Source organism: Nuphar pumila, chromosome 2 (assembly GCF_984573655.1).
Source record: "Nuphar pumila chromosome 2, dmNupPumi1.hap1.1, whole genome shotgun sequence".
NCBI classification, from domain to species: domain Eukaryota; kingdom Viridiplantae; phylum Streptophyta; class Magnoliopsida; order Nymphaeales; family Nymphaeaceae; genus Nuphar; species Nuphar pumila.
Window position 1 is genome coordinate 45,799,684 of NC_143250.1, and position 23,444 is coordinate 45,823,127.

The 23,444-nt window shown below is 42.2% G+C and overlaps 1 protein-coding gene across 1 annotated transcript in view; it reads right to left on the reverse strand.

Moving 5' to 3' along the window:
- Nucleotides 1-3,687: 3,687 nt before the first annotated feature.
- The window catches only part of EMB2411 (DNA replication helicase), a 95,843-nt gene continuing 76,086 nt past the window's right edge, over nucleotides 3,688-23,444 (reverse strand). The window contains exons 16-36 of the mRNA XM_089987796.1: nucleotides 23,080-23,190; nucleotides 22,943-22,999; nucleotides 22,094-22,228; nucleotides 21,747-22,004; nucleotides 20,099-20,962; nucleotides 8,810-8,884; nucleotides 8,456-8,577; nucleotides 8,283-8,355; nucleotides 8,091-8,195; nucleotides 7,765-7,932; nucleotides 7,155-7,224; nucleotides 6,921-7,072; nucleotides 6,505-6,582; nucleotides 6,322-6,414; nucleotides 6,082-6,219; nucleotides 5,855-5,894; nucleotides 5,653-5,726; nucleotides 4,948-5,085; nucleotides 4,727-4,846; nucleotides 3,964-4,113; nucleotides 3,688-3,771 (exon numbers count right to left, since the gene is read on the reverse strand). Coding sequence (XP_089843922.1) covers nucleotides 3,688-3,771; nucleotides 3,964-4,113; nucleotides 4,727-4,846; nucleotides 4,948-5,085; nucleotides 5,653-5,726; nucleotides 5,855-5,894; nucleotides 6,082-6,219; nucleotides 6,322-6,414; nucleotides 6,505-6,582; nucleotides 6,921-7,072; nucleotides 7,155-7,224; nucleotides 7,765-7,932; nucleotides 8,091-8,195; nucleotides 8,283-8,355; nucleotides 8,456-8,577; nucleotides 8,810-8,884; nucleotides 20,099-20,962; nucleotides 21,747-22,004; nucleotides 22,094-22,228; nucleotides 22,943-22,999; nucleotides 23,080-23,190 — 3,105 coding nt within the window. The remainder of the gene's footprint in view (nucleotides 3,772-3,963; nucleotides 4,114-4,726; nucleotides 4,847-4,947; nucleotides 5,086-5,652; nucleotides 5,727-5,854; nucleotides 5,895-6,081; nucleotides 6,220-6,321; nucleotides 6,415-6,504; nucleotides 6,583-6,920; nucleotides 7,073-7,154; nucleotides 7,225-7,764; nucleotides 7,933-8,090; nucleotides 8,196-8,282; nucleotides 8,356-8,455; nucleotides 8,578-8,809; nucleotides 8,885-20,098; nucleotides 20,963-21,746; nucleotides 22,005-22,093; nucleotides 22,229-22,942; nucleotides 23,000-23,079; nucleotides 23,191-23,444) is intronic.

Genomic DNA, 23,444 nt, shown 5'->3' on the forward strand with positions numbered 1-23,444 from the left:
TCTTACTATCAAACCTGATTAATGGGATTCAGATTAGGGTTGTATGTCCGGTTATATCTGACCCGTTGACATCCCTAGGCACGATACATCATGGTTATACATTTGCTACTGTAGTTTGTACAAGCAATCCAGTAAGAAAGGGATAGCATTTGCTACCGTCGTGGGTAAGGATCTCTTTAGTTGGAACTCATAAGGGGGAGATTGTTTTTACCAAAATCTGACACCATGGATGTGTTCAGCATGATCAAAATAGCAGGAATAGTCCTTTGGATCATAGTTTTTCAATGTAAAAATATACATTTTTGTATGTTTGAAAATTTCGTATAATGTAGGCCATTGATTTTTCAACCCTCATAAAATCTGACTATACGTCATAGAAAAATGATCCAAAGGACAGTTTATACTAAATTTAAAATGTAGATCACATCTCAAAAAATTTGAAAAAACTAAAAATATTACATTTTTTCTCTAGGGGTTTCCTTACCCACGAGTGTTGGAAACATTACCTTAGTAAGAAACACCATTTAAAAAAAAAAACATTTAGATCTAACCATATAAATGTATAGATGTGATTATATAGTTTCTTTAGTAGAAAACTGGCTTTGGATCATGTTTTTGCAACATGTAAGTCAGCTTGTCAAGGGTTTCAAAAATCAATGGTTCATAACTTATCAAAATTTTATGACTCAAAAATTATATTTTTTCAAGTGTTGAAGTATCAACCCTAGCATACAAACCATGATGAACACATTTGTGAGGTCAGATCGAGTGGATACAACTTACACCTATGATTTTCCAACTACATTGTACATACAGCAGCAAATACATATTCAATTATTAAGGGGGGCTTCGCTTGGTTGGTAGGAGCTGTCAGCCTGTCAGTTCACGCCTCCTTGTGGTGGGACTTTGCAGGTTCAAAACCAAGTAATGTGTTGAATAATAACTGTTGTGGGTTTGCCCAACCCCAACTTGCCTTTCAAAAAAAAAAAAAAGTTCATATATTGCCCACCAAAGTAGGAGCAATATGCCCTATGGGTGAATGCTTTTTTTTTTGACAGAGAAAGCTGGGGTTATGGGGACGCCTACCAGTTATACAACCATACCACTGCTAGGCTTTTAGGCCACATGAAGATTGACCTGCCACAGTTTGTATCTGATTACACTGTGATGATAGTGGTAAAACTAAACAGTGGGACTGCTGAATGGTGTTTGCGATTCTGTTAAGTCCAAGAACATCAGTCAAAAATATCCTGATATTTTGAACATATCACGGTTTTATCAGGATAATTTCAAAGGGTGATATTACCCAGAAAATCACGATATTGTTAAAATATTGCCCATTCCTAGACGATTATTTTCCAAGAGCGAGATGTTTGGTATGTTCAACAAATTTTTTGATAGGCTTTTTATTTTATTTTTATAGGCCGCATTTTTCTATAATTCATGGCATAGGATTAATGGACCCAACTTGGTTAACAAACTTCGAACAATCACTTCATTTGAAAGATTGTAACCAATATGATGGTTGTGTGGGAAAAGCACAGCCTGGTTGTTCCCCCATTAAGGATAGCCTCTTGAGGCCACAGGTCAGTTTACGGCAGGCAGAGCCAGCGTGACTAGGTCTCTGATCCTGAGGGCGGTTTTTCCATGTAAATAAAAAAATTCAGCTTCTAAAAGCTGAGATATACATCTGTAACATTTTTCTTGGGCACCACCCCTTGAAAGAATCCCTCTTGTTCCCATGGTTGGCTTTTATCCCCATCCAATGTTGTCCATCTTTCCATACAACCACCCCCAACAAAAAACAATGTTGTCAAATTCGGCCCAAAGACAATTCAAAAGGACCAGATTTAAGGTCGATTCAGTTCATTCTTTTTAATATTTTTAAGGGGTTAAAAAGAATATTTTAACAATTTTAAATTTTTTATAACAGGTCATCTAATAGTAAAAAGTGGCTAATTCAATTGAAGTCTATTTTTTGGTTTTTTTAAGAAATCGATTCACCTATTGAACCGATTTTAACATTGATAAAAAGTCTAATAGACTGCCTTGAATTGCATTAGTTCTGTCATAGCACATCTGGATATCAACGGCATCCGAAACATGTACAAATGAGATGTTCACCACTTAGATGGGCCCCACCATTTTTTCTGATTCATGTTTCGGATGGACGGCATAGGAGTGGTTTAAAATGAACGGCTCACAATGGGCCTTTACACTGTTTTGATGGGTGTAATTTATTTTTAAGATGAACGACATCCAAGGCGCCTGACATGATCCTCTCTCGTTGTTTTCTTTATGACGAGGAACCTGACTAGGAATGGTCACTCAATGAGTACCTCATGGACAGTAAACCTTGAGTGAGTGCCCTAATCCACAGAAAACACCCTCTGGGCAAGCCACCAGTATGATTACAGGGAAAATCGATCCTGAGCAAGTTGGTGCTCCACGAGCTTACCAAGAAGCATTCTAACCATCACCATTATGCATGTTCCCCATTCTGAGCTTTCTTTTTCACCTAATTGGTAGCTAATCTTGACATGCATTCGCATTTGCCAACCACCTTGATTAAAAGGTTAGACCAGTGTTGTCAGTCCTGAATCAGCCGATACATGTCATACGATACAATACTGACCTGAATCGGCTATTTTTTAATAAAATATAAAAAACATCTTAAAAATTTTAATATTATTTTAATAGCTTTAACACATGCCATGTTCTGATTGACACAATATTTTTTGGCCAATTCAGAATGATTCACTTGAGAATCCAAATTGGCCGATTCACCTGAATAATTGAACAAACGATACAGGTCCGATTCCGACACTGAAACATTGGGTTAGACCCACCAAGCACTAAATAGTTGGCCCAGTAGGATGGGCAATTTTGTCACAGACGGCATGGGGTTAGGATTGGTAACACACTAACACTTCATAGTCAAGAATGGAGGGTGGTGACCTGCTGGTAATGAAGTGCAACACTTGGAAAGGGACTTTGAGTACAACCTTTTTGGTAAAAATGGGGTTAGGCAGAACCCTATCACAGTTTGAATAATCTTTTCTAAATGTGAAAATATAATTTTTTTTTTCAAGTCATAACATTTTGGTGGACCGTGGACTGGATTTTTTAAGTTCTTGGAAAATCCAACTTGTGTTGCAAAAACATGATCCAAAGAAACTATGTATATCACATCAATAAGGTTAGATCTAAAAATGTTTTCATTTTTGTTGACTTGTAAAAATGTTTTCGTTGGTATCCCTACAAAACGTCGGTCAAGCAACCAAAAGATAAATTCATGAAACGACACCTTCTCTGCCATGCACGTAAGGTTGGGTGGTTATGTCCTCAACTCAGAGTTTTACCTCGCAGGAACCCGGGCCCATTAAGTGACCCAGCTCTCAAGAGGGTTTTCCTTCATCATAATAAAAGAAAAACCACTTTTACTTGTAATAGTATTAACAAATTGTATAAAGACTATAAACTTGTGCTCAAATTAATAATGTTACAAACGCACTTGAGAGAGGGAGAGTAGGCTCGCCAAGATGTTGATGCTGAAGCATCCTCTCCATTTGTGGTTACACCAGATAGGAATGTCGTATGATGGGACTTCCAACCAAAAAAAAATGAAAAAGGGAAAGACGAAATCATTTAAAGTGCCAGTTTTGACTAACAAAAAAAGTAGAGCTCTTACACCAAGAGGAAGACAGAACAGGGAAGGAGGATGTACACTGCACCCAAGCCAGCTTCAGAAAGGGTGGCTTGTTTTGCTTCCTTTGGCAACAAGGAAGCCTAATTAATCATCTAGCTATACATGTATAACAACCAGAGGGGCAATACTTCATTCCCCCCTTGGTTACTAGCAAGATAAGACTTAATATTAAGCCGACAGATGAATTTACTGACAACAGCAAAAAGAATGACTACAACAAATGGGAAATGAAAGACACTTTACTGTACACTCACTCGAGCAAATCTTTTGAGATCTCTCAATTGCAGGAGATCATTCTTGCTCATATTTATGGTTCCACCCAATTCATCCACTTTTTCTATCAGAAGCTTCAACAATGGAACTTTTGAAAGGGTTTTGCTCGACCCGACCATGATAAACTTTTTCTGCAACACAACCATCACATTCCTGGTTATCATAATTCAACAGACTAATATAGTAGCAAGGTAATTTGGTTGAATGGCTGACCTCATTTTCATCTGCAGAGATACTATCAAATGATAAATGAGATGACACAAAGGAAAGATCTAAAGCCTAGTTGAGCCTTAAAAGTGGAGCATCCAACTTAGTCTCAGACTGAAAGTGATCAAGATGGGCTAAACCCATTTACCAGATTCTCTACTTTTGGATGAGATCCACAACCCATGACCTAATGTCACAGAGCTTACCACATACGTCTAACATTTACCTCCAGTTAGTTTTGTGCCTAATTACATGCATTGAGAATGTAATATTACGAACAAGGAGACGAACCTTTGGCATTAGTTTCAACGACATAATTTAAAAGGGAAATAAACTAAACCACCAGTGAATGGCATCAGCAAACGTGTTCAAAGTTCAAAGAATAAACTCACAAATGTACAAACAGAGCTTGAAGACACCAAAGAGGCATCAAATCCCATCAAAACGGAAAAAAAAAATCAAGCAAGAAACAAACATGCCATGCACCAGCAAGCACCAAACAGGTGAAAGACTAGGGCGAGAGATCAGGTTTCATACCTTGGCCCGTGTTATAGCAACATTGATCCTATGCCAGTCCCCAATGAGGGAAGATGCACATGCCCGAGGATTTTCGCTTGATCTTACAAAGGATACCATGATGCAATCTTTATCTCTTCCCTGCTCAAACCACATTAAAATGAGATGCTACATATTTGGAACCCTATCCTAAAAGCATCACAAGAAGAATTATCCTTGTCCTGTTTTAATAATCACGTGACCTGATATTTGTCAATGGTATGTATCTCCACTGAACTTGCACACAAGACGTGTTGAATGAGATCCACCTGCGCATTGTAAGGGGTAATGATCCCAATCTCATTCGCCAGTATTCCTCCTTCAAGCAACCTCCCGGTGATCTATCCACATATAAGATATATGCATAAGTCTCCAAATACAATCATCAATGGACAATCTGCAACCCAGTTCTGGGCAGAAAAACACTATCAGAGGAAGTCGGGAATCACCATGACCTTCAACTGGAACCTAGTCGGTTCACATGTTTGATCGGACTTGACCTGGACCACAGTCACAAATATCTGTCTCATGATAGCATCAGCAAAAGTTTTTCTTGGGATACTTCAAACAAATGGGTTTTCTGTGAAAAAAACATGCAACATTTTGAAAAATAGAAAACATAAGAAATATATTTTTAATGAAAAATCAAAGAAAATTTATTTTGCAGTTTTTTTAATTTACAGAAATATTTTGAAGGTTTCTATCCTTGAAAATGTAATAAAAACATCTGATATTTGTGGCCATGAATCAAAGGTTGCCCTGGTCAGCTTTCTGAGCCATAAATGACTGGCTTGAGTCCTCAATCCCTATACAACACATTTCTGTGACAGAGCCATGAGTACTGAACATCCCAAAGTTTGCCATAAATAAAGGAGAAAAGGAAATTTTATCATGATTTGACAGAATACCTCTGATAAAATATTAGCTTCCACAGGATTTTTTATAGTTGTATGCTTTTTCACTTCCAGAGCAGGTAAGAAATCTAGAAAGCAAACGACTAGTAAGAAACAAAGATGGATATAATTTGTCAGGTGAAACCATTCAAGGATGGCATATATAATCATACAAAGGATAAAAAGGAAAAAATATGTAAAAATAAAAAGCATTAACCTGTATTGATAAATATTACTGGCCTGTTTGGATCCAAAGCCTACAGAATTCAGCAAAAGATAAATAAGCATGATTTATGCATATGAATGCACATTAATAAGCAGACAAACAACATTTATTGCAAGAAAAGCTAACCGGCATGCAAGATAACCAATACCTACAACATGTTCAGCCACATGGCACAAAGAGAAACTCATCATGAACAGTATGCCAGATGAAGTGATTACCTCATTTACCCATGATGAAAATGATTTTGCATTAGAAATATTTAGCGTAGCAATGGCTACTTCATCAGATCCACATCTAAGTCTATTCCCATATATCAGAGTGTTTGACAGCGCCATAATTCCAGCACACATACGGTACTGTCAATAACACATTCCACCCAAATTAAGTCTCACAACGTAAATCTAAAACCTTCTGAGAGAACTAACAGCCTTCAAATCAAAATAAATAACAATTAAGACCTGGCATTGCAAAGCTGAAATAGCTTGGGGATGTGCTTCAGAAAGCCTACAAAACAAACTGACCTCCATTCCGTTCTCCCGAGCCTCTGTGCTCTAAATGAATACAGGTACAATAATAGTCATGTAAATCAGAAGGGCTAGCATTTGATCTCTATTCATTTAAAAAGAAAGTGCCATTCATACTTGAACAAGTGGAGGAAGCTGGTAATGATCTCCAACAAGAACAAATGTTGATGCAAACATCAAAGGACCCAAAGAGACCTGCATGTGGGAAAGAAATCAATGAAAGAATATCTTTAGTGAACATGTTTATGAGTCATGCAAAGCTACCTAAACTAGGTAAAAAAGCGAAAAAGAAAAAACAACTACTAGTAATTATAAGTGTGAGGATGTAGCAAGATTTTGCCCATGAAAGCTGAAAAATATGCACTTTAACTATTATTCCTTTATTGGTTATCAGACAGGGTATTTAATCTCACTGCACTATTGGGTACTAGCATTGGAGGTCAAAATATGCATTCTAGGCAACAGTAAAATAAAAGGATATCCAAAACAACACAATATCACGATATCTTATGTCAACAAGAAGAAGCACATACAGGCAGAGTGATTTGTCCAGCTTCATCCATAATGCAAATATCAAACTTTTTGTTTGTAAGTAATGGGTGTGTTATTCCCAAACATGTGACCCCCACCACATGAGCGTCATCCATCTTTAGTTTAAGTTCTTTCACACTTTTAACATTGGCTGCTGAAGAATGAACAAGATCAGATAGAGCAAAGAAAAATCTTGTTAGAGAATAGAATAAATATGAAAACTGAACTGATCCAACCTGATAAACAATAATCTCGAATTTCATCATGTATAGCTTCATCTCTCCCAATTCTCACAAAATGTATGCCCTGCAACATCAGAAAATCACTTGTGAAAGCAGAAAAATCCAAAAACAAGCAAGTAGGATTAACATGATTGCTGAACATGGAACAAACTGAATGTTCCAAGACAAGTGCTGCTGGTCTTGGAGAAACATAGGGACAGACGTCAGTGGTCTGACAAAAGCAACATTTGTTACGGATACAAGGAAATTCAACTGACTGAGTGATAAGGGCACTATTTACATGGTTGACAACCTAGCAAGTCAACCCATGACTCAGCCAAGTCATCCCAAATCAGGACCTAGAGTCAACAGTCACATGTGACTTGGTTTATACCAAATTCATTTGAGTTTATTAAAGACTCGATTTGGTAAGGCCGACTCACAAGTCAATGATGACCCAGCTGAGTCATGTAAAATTTATTTCTTAACATCTAGGTGACAAAATTAAAAAAGAAACCTTGATCAGCAGCACAAAGGAAAAGTAAATACAAAAAGTGTTGGCCAAAGGATGTACATGTTTGGCCAGTAGAAACATGAGTTATAGCAGAGTATAAAATGAAATAACCTGATATTTCAATTTGATGAGCAAATTATCAACGGCTGAGTTTGTATATGATGTAAGTAAAATGGAAGCACCTCGCATCAGCAATGCTTTCACTGCATGCACGAGAGTTGATGTCTTGCCCGTTCCAGGCATTCCTAAAATAAGGGTGTAGTCTCTTGCTGTAAGTATCTGGAAGCATAAAAAAGTTCAACATGCTTCAGAAATTTAAAAGCATCCATCAAGTTACTGTGGGATAATGATATCTACTCACTGCATATCAGAAATGCATCCAGACCATCAGAAAGATATCACATTTGAGAAGAAAATGCACTTAGTGCAGGGAATACCTTCAGTATTGCTCTTCGTTGATCATCATTTAGACTCTTTTCTGATTTGATATAAGATATTGCTGGATCTTGACTAAGTATGACTCCACTTTCAAACCTGGGAACCTGCATACCAGGTCCAATGAATAGTATCAACAGTACCAGGCAAACATGGCTAGGATGACAAGATTGGGCCTAAGCAAGTATATTCACCTCAAGGTCAACAATTATCTTCCTAAGCCGAGTACTTTCATTGCTTGGACCAAACAGTTGCATTAGGTTCGACCTACAAACAAGCACAGGTAACACGTAAAAGATTCATGCCACAAGGAAGATACAAATTATCAACCAATAAATCACAGACAAGGCCGGATAATGGTTGAAACCTCATAATAGCATATGATGATGAAGATTCATTCTTGTCTATCCGCCAGACTTCCTGCTTGAATTCATTAACCTCGGCAGGGAAACAGCTTCCAGGAATCCTAAGCCGCCGAGATAAAGAAACCTATAATATTTAGAGAAAAATATGTGAGGGTGGATGTTACATTTAGGTGTGATAAGTTGAATGAAGAAGTATAAACATATAACAATTTGCAGAACATCTTCAACAACAGGTTTTGTTTTTTGGTTACATCACATGAGATATATACCGTTACGTTGTGATTTTTCGAGCCCAAGCATTTAATTCACATTTTTAGAAGAAAAAAAATTTAATGTAAAAAGAAAAAGGCTCCTACTGAAACATGATAGTTGTCGATGTCAACAATAACACCACTTGCAACAGCCACATGTCCAGATTCAGTGCTTAGTATCTGCATATAAAATGGGAACGCATTAGTAGGTCACAACAGTGACTAAGTAAAAACAAAGAACAACAACAGTTCAAAGCTTATATTGCTAGCATAACATCAGATGAATGCCATATCAATATTCAAACTTAAGGTTTCATAGAAGCATACTAGCATTTACAAGGGGAAGATATCTTGCAGGCAAAATGGATGGTTGTCAAAGAAAAAGCAAGAAAAACCTTTCACATATAAATGCCCTGTAAAATTAACAAAGGAGCCCAATGAACAAAAAGTAGCCCCATGACACATCATCATGATTAAGACATTACCATGTCCAGTACATACATAAAATCTAGAGCACCCATACTAAATACATGCAGTGATCAACGTTGTTGTCCAAACTGATGATCAGTAAGAAGGAACAAAAAGAATATTTAATTTGAATTGACTGAAAGTCCTCTAGAAAATTATGAAATATAACAACCCACAACTAAAATTATTCCACCAAATTTGCATTATTTAAAACAAGCAATGTATCAAACACTTGAACTACATGCTGGACGAATATCCCTCAACTTAATATAGAACTAGATGAACTAGACGAGAAATTCATGAATGAGCCGGACAACCCTATATAGTATGAGCAACACACGAATGTGGGAATTTTCAAGGCATCACACGTAATAGTCAATCATTCTTAACTGTATCGAGCCAACTTATTACCTTTGACACCGATTCAACCAAGGTTGTTAAATGTGATGAGGCGAAGCGAGGCGTTGAGCCTGCGCTTCGCCTCTGAGCCCCTCTCACAACGTGAGACTCTCAAGCAAGGTTGTAAATGCGATGAGGCAAAGCGAGGCGTTGAGCCTGCGCTTCGCCTCTGAGGCGTACGCCTCTCACAACACTGGATTCAACACCAATGAATTTCCCGCCACCACCAAAAAATATGTACCTCTAAAAGATTATGCACAAACCAACATATCATCCAACTAATGAGTGACAAGGCTGTGAATCGATTTATCCCCTCGCCACCCACATTTCATCCACTATGCATAGGTGGGGATTCTGAAACATATTCATTGGTTCTTTCGGGCAAACCAATTCCGGCTTCTATCAAGGAAGGGAAGTCCCTCGACCCTCAAACACTGTCTGTGGTTAATTATCGTCACAATCAACTAAAAAGTTGTTCTAAGCATTGCCATTAGACTTTCTTTAAAATGTGATTTTTCCCTTGTGGATATGGAAATCCCTGCTACTTGATCCTAGTTAAAGCATTGAGTGAGGGCATCTTCCATGAAGCTTCGATGTGGTAGTTTTTTGAAGAAATGTGAATAAAAGTTCTAACCCAAGGCAAGAAAGATACTCTTTCTCCATCTTCAACTAACCCTTCTTATATCCAACATTGGGAGAGGCAAGTATGGCAGCAGGGGGATACAATCTCCTTAGCTACTTTCTAATGGATAAGCGAAAGCCACTCTTTAGAATCACTAAGTCAAATTTGGCTTCTTATATTAGGGGTGTCAACGGGTCGGATTTACTCGGACCAAACTCTATAGCATCCGGGTATGGCGATGAATAAGAAGACTCGATTAAGATCCACATCCGAACCTGAAGCAATCAATGTACCCTTTTCAAGATTAAATAAGAGACAATACAAAAAAATACAAAATGAATATGAGAAGAGGAAGACAATGAGTGATTTTTGTGCAATCAATGTATCATTTTCAAGCCACCAAAAATGTAACGCCCCAAATTTCAAACTTGCGAACCCTTTTCAGAAAAACAGGCAAGAGACTAGAAATATCTCTTTCCTTCAGAGTTTGTTTATGTAATCAGCGAAAGATTTTTCTTTGGTAAATCATAAGGCAAGCTGACAACTTTGGGCACGTTAGCTAAAAGAACCAAAACTCACAAGATTCGGATATCCTAAGGGAAATCCGATACAAACCCAAGCGTCCAGGACGCGAGCTAAGAGCAGGAAGAAGAAGTCTTGAAGCCATCTTGCAATCGCGCCATCGCCCGTAGTGTACCTAATCATCACCTGTACCCATAGAATGGGTTAGTTTCGCGAAAAACTAGTAGGTGCACAAGAAAGACTACAAGGAACTGAATTAAGTACATTTAATTCAGTAGGCTACGCAGTTTAAAGCAGATATGCAGTTAAACAGGTAAGCAATGCAAGCAGGTGAATAGTGCAAACACGTAAGCAGTACAAGCGAATAAGGCGTGCGAACGAGTAAGTAGTGCACGCGAGTAAGCAGTGCAAATGCATAAGTAGTGCAAACAGTAAGCAGTTCAACGCAAGTAAGCAGTTCAAAGCAAGTAAGCAGTGCAACTGACCAACGCAGCATACGATCAATTTGATCGTAAGCTGTGAACTACTACGCAACAAGCTTGTCCTCGTTCCTAGAACGAGGTCTCTGCATCTAATCACCATCAGGACATCGTTTGTCGCTCACTACTTCTAACAAACGCTTTGTCCTGAACAACCTTAATCTATTCTCATCTCTCAAAGTCTTACGCGGCTAACTGTCACCGGTTATGACGCATTAAGGCGTCATACCTTCTCAGAGAAGCTCACCCTTCCGTAGAAGGTCCAAAACATGATCACTAACTCAAATCACTAACGATCTGATTATCACATCTGAGTCACGCATGTAATCATGATAAAACAGAAAGCCGAAACTATGAATTCATAGTTGGCTATCACAAACAATCTCAAAAGATCGTCACAGCTCACCATAACTTTTTATGGTAAGCGAAAACACAAGATCCACGTCGGATCGTTCGGTCCGGGAGTTATACGACTGGACAAGAAATTACCGCCCTAGAGGGTACACCTGATCTTGGACCCTACACTTCCTCACAGGAGTTCACCGTCTTTGCAGCTACCCATTCGTGGACAGTGTACATTCTCACAGAGATCTCCCACTCTAGCCAGGTCACCTGATCTGGGAAATGTATAACCTCACAGCGAAACCTTTGGGAAACCGATCCCCAACATATGCCATATCCAATGAAAATCATTGCGATACACGCATCAACACAAAAGACCGCTCTTGGAGTCGATAGCTACTAATACCAACAACAAGATCAACGCCGGATCACCTGGTCTGGGAAATGTATAACCTCACAAGGAATTCTGCTCTAGATGGTATACCTGATCTTGGACCATACACTTCCTCACAGGAGTTCACCGTCCTTGCGGCTACCCATTCGTGGACAGTGTACATCCTCACAGAGAATCAACCACTCTAGCCGGGTACCTGGTCTTGATCATACACGCCCTCGCAGATAATCCTTTGGAGATCAGGTGCTAGTCATACACCCTACTCGGTGATACACGCATCTATACAATCGACTGCTCCGAACAGTTGACTGCTCTCGAGGTCAGTAGCCATAATATGGGCACAAGCATGCATATAAGCAATATGCATTGTATCACTCCGCGCAGAAGCATATAATCCTACGCATCGTATGATTGCCACGAGGAATATTACAATCCTCAAATAGGCCCTCAAAGCATGTGTAAACGACACATGAGAACGCGCAGATATGGCAATTCAGTTGATTCTATGGGCGAAGGGTAACTAACTCTACCCGTCAGCCAAACAAAACAACTGAATAAGACAAGCACTCATGACAATGCTCGTAAAACATATAATTACCATAGAATGGCTCAGTCCATCAACAAGTAATTAAATTAATCGTAAGGCATAAACCATTACATCACAAACCATTCATAAGCAATCATACGGCAACATTTATATCACAATATGTAAGCAACTTATAAGACAAGCGGCCACATCAATCCTAGTTGCCACCAGTTCGTAGATTACGAGCTGTATGCAATCACATCAATCATAAGAGATGCAAGCCAACAAGTGCTACGCTACAATAAGCACCAAACAGTTCGACCAAAGGATAAAGCAAGTCACATACTAATATGTAGCAACTGGCATAATGCTACTATTATAAGCATTTAACTAGTATGAGAAACTCCTTATTACTCCGCAAAGAACTGCGTAAGCAGTTTAACCAACTAGAGTAACGCCTTGACAGGCGTGCACAGTTCAACGAGTAGCAAACTGAACTATCGAGCAAGCAAACAAATTAGTAGTGCAGGCGAAGCAGTAGTGCAAGCAAAGCAGTAGTGCAAGCGAAGCAGTAGTACAAGTGAATCAGTAGTGCAAGCGAATCAGTAGTGCAAGTGAAACTCACGACCCGTGACCAGTGTGAACAGACCTTATGTTTTGATAATTACTGGCCCGCGGGTACGCGCAGGCAAAACATAGAAACAAATGAGACTAGTTCGGGCGTCTGTTATTCTATGTATTTTTGATAACCCGAATAGCTAGTTGAGTCCGCGCCAAAGGGGACGGCATTAGCCGAGAGAGGATTGCCCAGAGGCTGAAAAGCAGTGCCACGGATGCATCCAACTTCTGCAGAAGTGTTGAGCTAACTTGTGTAGCCCCTATCCCCTAACTCCAATGACTGAGGAGGCCGGATCTTTGCCCGTGGGGTGGTTGTTAACAACCTGTCCATTGGAGTTTTTGTACCGATCTGTCCTCTCCCTTGACAGACAACCAGAAGCGAACAGGTGCGTTAGGGGTTGCTTAACTAACGACCCATTCTATGCTGTGGTCTTTAAACCACTCGAGCATCTTGCCTGTGAAGGCGAATGTGAGGCCATTTATGTGATTACAGCATTTTGCATTTAGCGTTGTTCGAGGTCGCACGACCGTCTCATCCGATCATCGCAGTACAAGACGTGTCGTGCACGACTACAAGTACTCTAGGATGAAGGGGGTATAGCTCCTCAATAGAAGCCTCAACAGGAGTGTTTCACAAAGATGTAAAGTTTATCAACTTTACTCTATCTTTTGAAACAGCAGTACCTTGTGCCAACATGATGCATGTGATTATCTCGAATCACATCTGCTATCGGGGTATCTACATGCTTCACATGACTCGATATCGGCCTCGATAGACGGGATACGGGTCTCTCAACAGAACACCCGCTAAGAAGTTCGCTTGAACCTCCAATTAAGGATCACCCAAGATATGCCAAAAAGGCAAGCAGAACCAGCCAGTCACATCCTTCCAAATGCTTCGATTTGGAGCAGTCTTTGATGCTTTTGCGCAGCTCCCTGAAACCTCAAGTCGACTCTGCAGTACTGCACGCACGAAGAGCCAGGATCCTTGCGAGGTACCCCTGTCCTTAGACGAGGATGTATCGCCAGCTCCCAACTGAACTCTTGTCGCAAGAGTGAGTGATAGATGTCTCTTGCATCCTCCACGAGGATGCCTTTAAGGCATACGCAAAGAGCACGAACCTGCACGTCATCTGCAAAAGCAAGGCAATACCAACACATATGCAAAAGCAAGAGCCTAGGCGCAACGACAAAGTAAAGGCAGTAAGCAGAAGTGCAACGCAAACCCTCGCACAACTCGCGACGACAAGTAAAGACTATAAGCAGGAGTGCAACGCAGAACCTTTGCACGATGCGCAACGGCAAAGTAAAGGAACTGTAAACAAGAGTGCAACACAAAACCTGTGCGCGATGCACAACGGCAAAGTAAAGGACAAGGATCGCGAAACTGCGTCCTTGAGTTAAATGTGTACTCGTATAAATATATATGATATATATATGTATATATATTTATTTAATTGCCCTTTTTAGTTAATTGAACTCAATTCAATTGTCCAAGTCTTCTGTGCAATCTTCCCCTACCTTTGAGAATTGCAAGCTTGCTGTCGTCTGCGGATGTATGCGATTGGGGGCTCGGATCGCAGAGCGCGAGCGGGATCCGTCGTATGAGCTGCAAAAGTAACGATCTTAGCAAGCTAATACCAAAATAGAAAGTCAGAGGCACTATCGCCGCCCTGACGTAAGGGAAACAGAGGCAGGGGCATCGTGCGCACCTGCTATAAGCGCAAGAAGCAGAAGCAGGGGCCGCGAGCCCCTGCTGACTTGCTGTCGGCGGACTCCGAGGAGGCAGGGGGTTGCACCCCTACCCTCATAAAGCGAGGGCAAACAGGGTTGCGCCCCTGCCTGACAAAGTAGAAGAGAGGCAAGGGCAGAGCCCCTGCCTGTCAGCAACGAAGGGGAGGCAGGGGGCTTCGCACCTGCCAGACGACATACAAAGAGGGAGGCAGGGGGCCTTGCCCCTGCCTGCCGAAGAACAACAGAGGCAGGGGTGATGCCCCTGCCTAAAGAGAGAAAAGGCACAGGGAGGGGGCTCGACCCCTCCCCTGAACGACGAGGGCACAGGGAGGGGGATTGACCCCTCCCCTGACCAAAAGAGGAAGCAGGGAGGGTTCGACCCTCCCCTGCTGTCAAAGGGAGCAGGGAGGGGTCGACCCTCCCTTGCTGTCCAAAGGAGACACAGGGAGGAGGGGCTCGACCCCCTCCCCTGTAAACACAAAGAGCAGGGAGGGGGCTCAGCCCCTCCCCTAAAGTAACACGAAGCAGGGAGGGGGCTCGGCCCCTCCCCTGCCGATCAAAAGGGCAGGGAGGGGGCTCGGCCCCTCCCCTACCGATTAAAAGGGCAGAGAGGGGGCTTGGCCCCTCCCCTGCCGATCAAAAGGGCAAGGAGGGGGCTCAGCCCCTCCCTGCCGATCAAAAGGGACAGAGAGGAGGGGGTGAGCCCCTCCTCTACCGATCAAAAGGGCAAGGAGGGGGCTCAGCCCCTCCCTGCCGATCAAAAGGAACAGAGAGGAGGGGGCGAGCCCCTCCTCTGCCGTAATAGGAGGCAGGGAGGAGGGGCTCGGCCCCTCCCCTGCCGTGACAGAGGGAGCATAGAGACGGGACAGGTAGAGAGGAGAGAGAGAGTGGCGAACGAAAGAGGGGGAGGTGCGTACCTGGTGGTCGCCGGCGGCGGCATCGTCGACGTCGGAGGGAGGTCGCAGGTGGCGGCGGGTCGGCAACGCAGAGGAAGGAGACGAGAGAGACCGAGAGACGAGAGGGGGAAGGAGGTTTCCAGAACCTCCCCCCCTTCGTCGCTGCGTGCTTTTAAAAGCACGCAGCCGACTTGTTTACCCGGGTCGGATCCGGGTCCGGATCCGGCCCGGATCCAAACATAATTTTTTTTTTGATTATTACAAAAAAGATGCTAAAAAAAAAGGTAGATGTAAGAGGTAGAGGAAGAGAGACGATACAAGCATCATTCAATATATATAGAAGGAAGGAGATGGATAAAAAAGTGAGGTATTTTTATTTTAATTCACGTCTATTTAAGGCAGTTAAAAATCCTTATAGGAAGGGTTTAATTACTTCACTGGCAAATTGTAACTTGAGTGGTTATGTACCTTCAAGCCCAAAAAGACTACGAATGACAACTCTTGCAAAAGAGAGGGAAAATGTTAAGAGATTGTTAGAAATTAAAAAAAAAATCATGAAAACAAAATGAAGTTTTCATTGTTTCTGATGAATGAACGAATATTCAAAGGCATTCACTAACTAATTTCATTGTTTCTTCACTTAGTGACCCAATATTCTTGAAAGCAGTTGATGCATTTGGGCAATATAAAAATGTTATTTAAAGGGGTTATTTATAGAAGTAATAAAAGAAGTGGGTGATCAGAAAGTAATGCAAATCACTAAAGACAATGCTCCAGTTTGTAAAAGTACAATATTGAGTTTGAAGAGTAAGTATTCTTACATTTTTTTTTACTCCCCGTGTGGCACACAGCTTGAATTTGACCCTCAAAAGCATCTTTAACCCAAAAGAGGAAGAAGATTTGCATGCATATGCTCTATGTTCGTGGAATGAAGAATTAAAAAAAATATCAAAAGCATTAGAAATTTTGTTGTCAACCACCGTCAAGCTAATGCCAAATTTAATAGGCATTCTTATCTAACATTGTTGAAGGTTGTTGAAACATGTTTTGTGTCCATCATTGTGATGATAAAAAGAATTAAGGAAGTCAAGAGTGCTTTTGTTAACATAGTGACAGATGATAAATAGACATTCTATCGTATTTATGATGTTGTCAAGGCCCAATAAATTAAGAAATTCATTGTTGATAATGAGTTTTGAGATAAAGTCATGTACTTGAGTTTATGCAACCTATTTGAGAAATGCTAAGAGAAGTTGACAATGATGAACCTATGATCCACAAATTTTATGAAATATGGGATAATATGATTGAAAAAATTCAAGTTGCAATTTTAAAGCATAAAGGAAAAAATCATGCACAGGATGATTCATAATTTTCTAATCATATACGTTCAATTTTAGTTAGAAGACAGGATAAGAGCAACACTCCTTTGCATTGCATGGCACGTTCTCTCAATACCAAATATTATGCAAAGTGGCAGGAAGGTGGTGTTGGTCGTGTCCGTCCAAATTTAGACCCAAATTAAGGCATAAAAATATGTGTATAGCAAGACTTTATTGAAAATTAGAGTTTGGAAAAAATTTCTCACCGAGGTTATATGGACAGGCATTAATAGCGACAGAGGAAGAGGATATAGATCATATCACATGCTGGTTAAAATATGGATCAGAAACACCTCTTCTCCAACGTCTTGCATTGAGATTGTTATCCAAACCTACCAGTTCATCTTGTTATGAAAGAAATTAGAGCACATATGCTCAAATCCGCAACATGAATAAAAACAAACTCACCAAATTTAATCTTCTAACGCCCCAAAATTTCAAACTTGAAAACCTTTCAGAAAAACAGACAAGAGACTAAAAAAAATCCCTTTATTTCAGAGATGGTTTATAAAATAAGTGGAAGACTATTCTTTTGTTAATTTCAGAACCTGTCTTAACAACTCAGTGTGCTCAGAGGGGTTCATGCGATAAGCGGGAAGGTTGGGTAGACTCGACCCGGGCACAAAATCAATGGCATGTTGAACCACCCTTGTCGAAGGTAATCCATCAGGAAGGTCATCCGGCATAACGTCGCGGAATTCCTCGAGAAGAGGGGCAACATCCGCGGGAATGGACACATGCAAACTCATCACTGGCTTAGCCACCAGGGCATAACAATAGCCATCTTCCTGGCAGTGGTCCAGGAAAAGCCGGTACGAAAGGCCTGCGAGTCGGGGGACTCGCTCGGGTTTGTCAACTGTGGGGAAACCTATCTCCCGGATAGGTAGAAGGACGATCTTATGGCCGTTAAAGATAAAAGAGTAAGTGTTCTTGCGGCCATCGTGAGTGGTTTGGCGATCAAACTGCCAGGGACGTCCCAAAAGAATGTGACACGCATGCATAGGGGCCACATCACACCACACCTCATCGTGGTAGTGTTCCCCCATGGAAAACCGGACTAGGCAACGCTGAGTGATGGGAACCTCATTTCCTTTCTTGAACCAGGCCATCTTATAGGGTTGGGACAACTTTTCGGTGTTGAGTTTCAAGGTAGACACCACACTCTCAGATACCATGTTCTCACATGCTCCGGTGTCAATGATGACATCACAAACGTGACCTTCACAGTTGCATCGGGTCCTAAAAATGTTATTCCTTAGCCATTTCGATGGGGTCAATTCTCGGGGTATGGTCAACACATGACGGATGGACAACAAACTTTCGACGTTGTCGTCGAACTCTATAACTCCCCGCTCATCCTCAACCTCCACTAATGAATTGTCCTCACTATCACTCTCACTTGCGGACTCTACAATCCCTTCAACCAGATGGGTGTTCTTGCTCACGGTCGGACACTTGGACGCGACATGTCCTAACTCTTGACACCTAAAGCAACGAAGGGTCGACTCAGTAGGTTTGGCTTTAGACCGGGTGTGGAAAGCTGGACCTGACTGGTCAGGTTTGCTAAGGTCGGTCCTAGGTTTTGAATCACTAGGGGAGCTTGCTCCCCTGGTTGGGAAACTCGGCTTGGGTCGGCTAGAGGGATCATTACGGGTCGTCCGATATTCCTGCCTCCGCTTCAGCTTGTCCTCGATGTTCATGGCATAACTGCTGGCTTGATCTAATGTTTCGACTGTGACACAACTAAAATCATCAGAGATAGCAGGGCGGAGACCCGAAATGTACCTCGTGACCTGCTGACGAGTTGTTTCTTCGATCTGCACACGCAGGGAAAGACGATGAAACTCCGCGGTGTACTCTGCTACAGTTCGGGAACCTTGGCGCAGGGTCAGGTATTCCTTGTAGGCTCGCTCGGCGTGATCCGAAGGCACGAACTTTGACTGCATCAGTCTTTGCATTTCCTCCCACGACTGTACGCGCTCTAATCCCTGCCGCTCCCTTGATCGTTGTAGCTCCACCCACCATGTCTGGGCTAGGCCCCTCAATCGTGTAGAAGCTAACGAGACACGACGATGTTCAGCAACTGTGTGATAATCGAAGAAGAACTGCACTGCATAAGACCAGTCGAAAAACTGTTCCGCGTCGAATCGCCCCGCAAACTCCGGAAGATCCAATTTCACGCCATAGGTGGAAGAGTGGTATGGCGGTCTCTGTTGTCGCGGCTCCACTATCCCTGCAGGATGCTCATTCCAGAAAATGTCGCCGTCCCAAGCTGCTTCATTGCCCATATGGCGGTATTGCTCGTCGGGATGCTGGTGCTGTCGAACTCTCCCGATGGGGGGTCGGCGGTCGGGGCGCGCCGGTTCCTGCTGACATTGCCTCGGTCGGGTTTGCCCGTGGGCGGGCACCATCTACGGCCGGTATTGTGGTACTGGAATGACGGGAAGTCCAAGGTTCGGGGGAGGGTTCGGTTGAGGTTCTGGTGCCGGACGAGTAGAATTGGTATAAATATGGTTGTGGGTTAGGAGTATGGTGTTGGGCTGGATATTGGGTTGGGTTTTGGGTCAGGTTTGGGTAAACAGGTTGGTTTGGGTAGGGGTATGGGTATGGGGTTTGGTGGGTATATGGATGGGTTGACTCGCCCGATGGGATGTGATTCGGGCCCACTCCTACACTACTCGTCGGACCCAGATATGAGTGGGTTGGATCGAGGTTCGAGTTGTGGGGATAGGAAGCTTGGTTTGAACTCGATCCCCGATCCATAGCATTATGGGTCTGGTTTTGACCCGGCTCAAATCCAAACTGGAGCTCTGTCCGAGTCCGATATGGGTTAGGGTCGGTCTGAGGTATCTGTTGAGGGTCGGAACTAGTGGGTTGGTTCTGGCCTGGGGCTGCCCGCGAACCGGAACCAACTAGGTAGGCTGGGTAAGGGGTGTCTAGACCCAAACCCGTTCCCTGAGACCCAATGGTTGGTCCCAGTGACACAAGCCTGGGTCCTGTTGCATTACAAACTGGATTGGGTCTTCTTGGATCTGGGTCCATCAACAAAGGTTCACCCATTCCAACTCGCACGGATGCGGCTACGGAGCCTCCCCGTGTGGGGTCGGGGAAGGAATGCTCGTCTCTCCCAAACTGGACTGATAGGACCGGGCTAGCAGCAGGGTCCAGCGTGACGCTGGGCCCCTGCCGACTCAGCTCACCCTGCGACACAGCCCGAGCGAGTCCCTGCCACGATCCTGGGCCCGCAGGTGGGCCCAGCGCAACACTGGGGCCTTGCAGGCTCGGGCCGACCCTCAGCGCACTTGTGGTTGCGCCTGGCCACGCGCCCTGGCCTGCAGGTGGACCCAGCGTACCGCTGGGGCCCTGCAGGCTCGGGTCCACCTGTGAAGCAGGCGATCCAGTCAACCTTTGTCGGGAGTGGGGTGCTCTTACCAGGGCATCGTTGTTCGCCGGGATCCCCTGGTGCTGTCGTGAGGTGTCCGGACCATACACGGATGCTGGAACTGCTGGGTAGGCCGGACCCTTCGTGGATGCTGAAACAGGTACAGTCACTCGCTGTAGAGGTATCGGCTGGTGTGATTCAGCCCCTTGGAGGTTCAGATTTGCAGACATGCCATCATCGACGTCAACACCTGGTATTGCGCACGTCCCCTTGCGCGACTCGAGTGCTGCCAAACGATCGTCCATCCCATCCAGCCTTTTCGATAGGCCTGCCACATCCCGGGTCACGCGCAACACATTCTCCTGGATTTTCGTCAACACCTCCATGACACGCAGCATGGGATCTTCGCTGCTCGCCTCACGCACTTCGCCTTGTACCGGATCGGTTCCCTCCTCAAGAGCCATACCGCTGATGAAGTTGGAACGCCCGCTGCTCTGATACCACTTTGATGCAACTGCGTTGGAGGAGGAGTGAAAACTAATGGCCCACCGTGAATCGGTGTGGCTGAACTTCTTTATTAACTCAGAAATGTCCAATAAAACAATGGGAATATGCAATAACAGTAAGGAAAAGTAAAGGGAAAACAACAATCAAATAGAGAAAAGAAAACTGCAGAAGAGAAGTCGGCTTCGGCTGGGGTTGTTTTCAATCTTCAATAATGCTTCACGCAACCCTAGACAGCCTCTTAAAGACTGTTTACTGGACCGGGTCGTGGGCCCAGATTTGGATCCGACCCACAATCTGGTTCAGTCTTCCTTTGCAGCTGGTTCTGGGGCGTGAGAGCTCCACCACGCCTGACGTAGGTGCGCAGGGGTACCTCCCTGCGTCGTGGCTCCGTCCCTGCAGGTGAGTCATCTTCACGGGGTCTTTCATCTGCCCTGTGTGGTGGATCGAGTGGCACGATGGGCCCAATCGGGTCCTGCCCTGCATCAGAAATACAAGTAACGACATTCGCCAAATTTGGAAGGATGACAGGAGGCAGATGAGCTACACACAAGCAATGTCAATACATTACAACCACCGAAACAACCAATATATATACTGCAAATATCGCCACAACGAAAGGTCTTAATTGTTGTATTAATGTAACAAGTTACAAGTATGAATTTAAAATTGAAAAAAAATGATGAAATTAAAACAATCTACATTTATGTAGGGTAATATTGATTTACTAGTCAAACTAAAAAGTAAACAAAAGCAGAAAGAAAAGATCCATACCACTAAGTCTCCATGTTTAAGAGCAGAACCCATTTTTGATGATGGAGGTGCCAGAGACAGCGCATCCAAAGGGCCTTCATTGTTCAAGTTAGAACTGTAAGTAGATAATTCTTGAGAAGTAAACCTATAAATAAATTGGCCATTCTTTAGAGATTCTGTGAGTTTGAGTTCTTTTGAGACATCAAGAATTAATGAAGAAAGGCTAGAGCCACATTCTCTCTTAGAATTATCTACATGCCAAAATTTGCCCTTTAAAACCTGCATTGCAGAACATGAAATCAACAGTAGTATCCAAGACAAAATGCAACCAAATTCTAAACCCAGACTTCCAAGGATGACTATTTTACCTGGGTCTCTTTAGCTTCCAAATCAATCAATCGACCCCAATGAAGAAGGAAATCATAGTGACGACCAGTTAAATGGTCAACATTTAAAGAAAACAAATCACCAAGTCCACTGCTTTCTATATCACCACCATGTGTCTGCAATACTCATAGTACAATAGTTCTATATCAAAACAAACTTCTAGATACATGCAACTGAAGCTTTATCCAACAAAATGAAAAGCAACAAATATTTCAATGACTAAATAAAGACAAGCAATACAGGGCTATCCACATTTGACAGCATTATCAATTTCGCTTGCACAAAAATGTAATATAACTAATAATTAAAAGTTAAACTGGGTATTCAGCATAGTCACCAATCTCAGCATTATTCTGAAAACAAGTGCACTTTTAATGTATTTTTTACTCAAGCTGTTAAAATATCAACTTAAACTCACATGGACATACAGGTCTAGGTAGCTAGAAAACCACAATATGTTGAGAGGTTCACTACTCCGTTTGTATGCACATGGATGCCCTCTAAGACAGAACTTATCTCAACATTACACTAACTTATAAATAAAAATACATATAGATTCAAACATAATCATGTCCCGCTGGCAGACCATGAATAATAATAATAATAACAATAATAATAATGATGATAATGATAATAATAACAAGTTAATAACATTAACCTCTCTTTGCGCATAAAACAAAGCTGACATGAACATGAGTAAGCTGATTGCAATGCTAGGACTCTCCAAGCAAAATGGCATACAAAGAACACCACCAACAAAACCAAAGTAGAATAACATGTTAATAAAATGAATTGGTACCTCATGCCATTATCAAAAATTCCATATTTACCTTATGATATACAGCACACACATTCAAGTGGCGACAACCTTCACAAATTTTCAGATTCTGAAATGGAAGATATAAGATTAAGTGATAAGATAAAAATAGCACAGATTCACTTCCTCAAATAATATCAAACTGAATACCCTTAACATAGGAGGGAGAAGCTGGGTAGCAGATGCCTTCAATACATCACTGGCATGTTCATTACGGCGCATTATCAACCCAACCAAATCAGCCCTCTGAACTGTAATTCCCTGAACAAAATTGAATTTTGTCAAGATTACAATAATTAAAGAAGAAAATGGTATGACCAGAACATGAGAAGAAAATTATAGTATTTTACTGGAATTCAAACGATTTCAAAGAATTAAAATTGATTCTTAGAAACATAAATCATCACAAGCATGACATATTCAATTCGTCATTAGATGTTTGATGCAGCATCCTATAAAAATACTAGAATTAATTAACTGAATCCTGTGATCAGAATACAACATGATTAATTGTA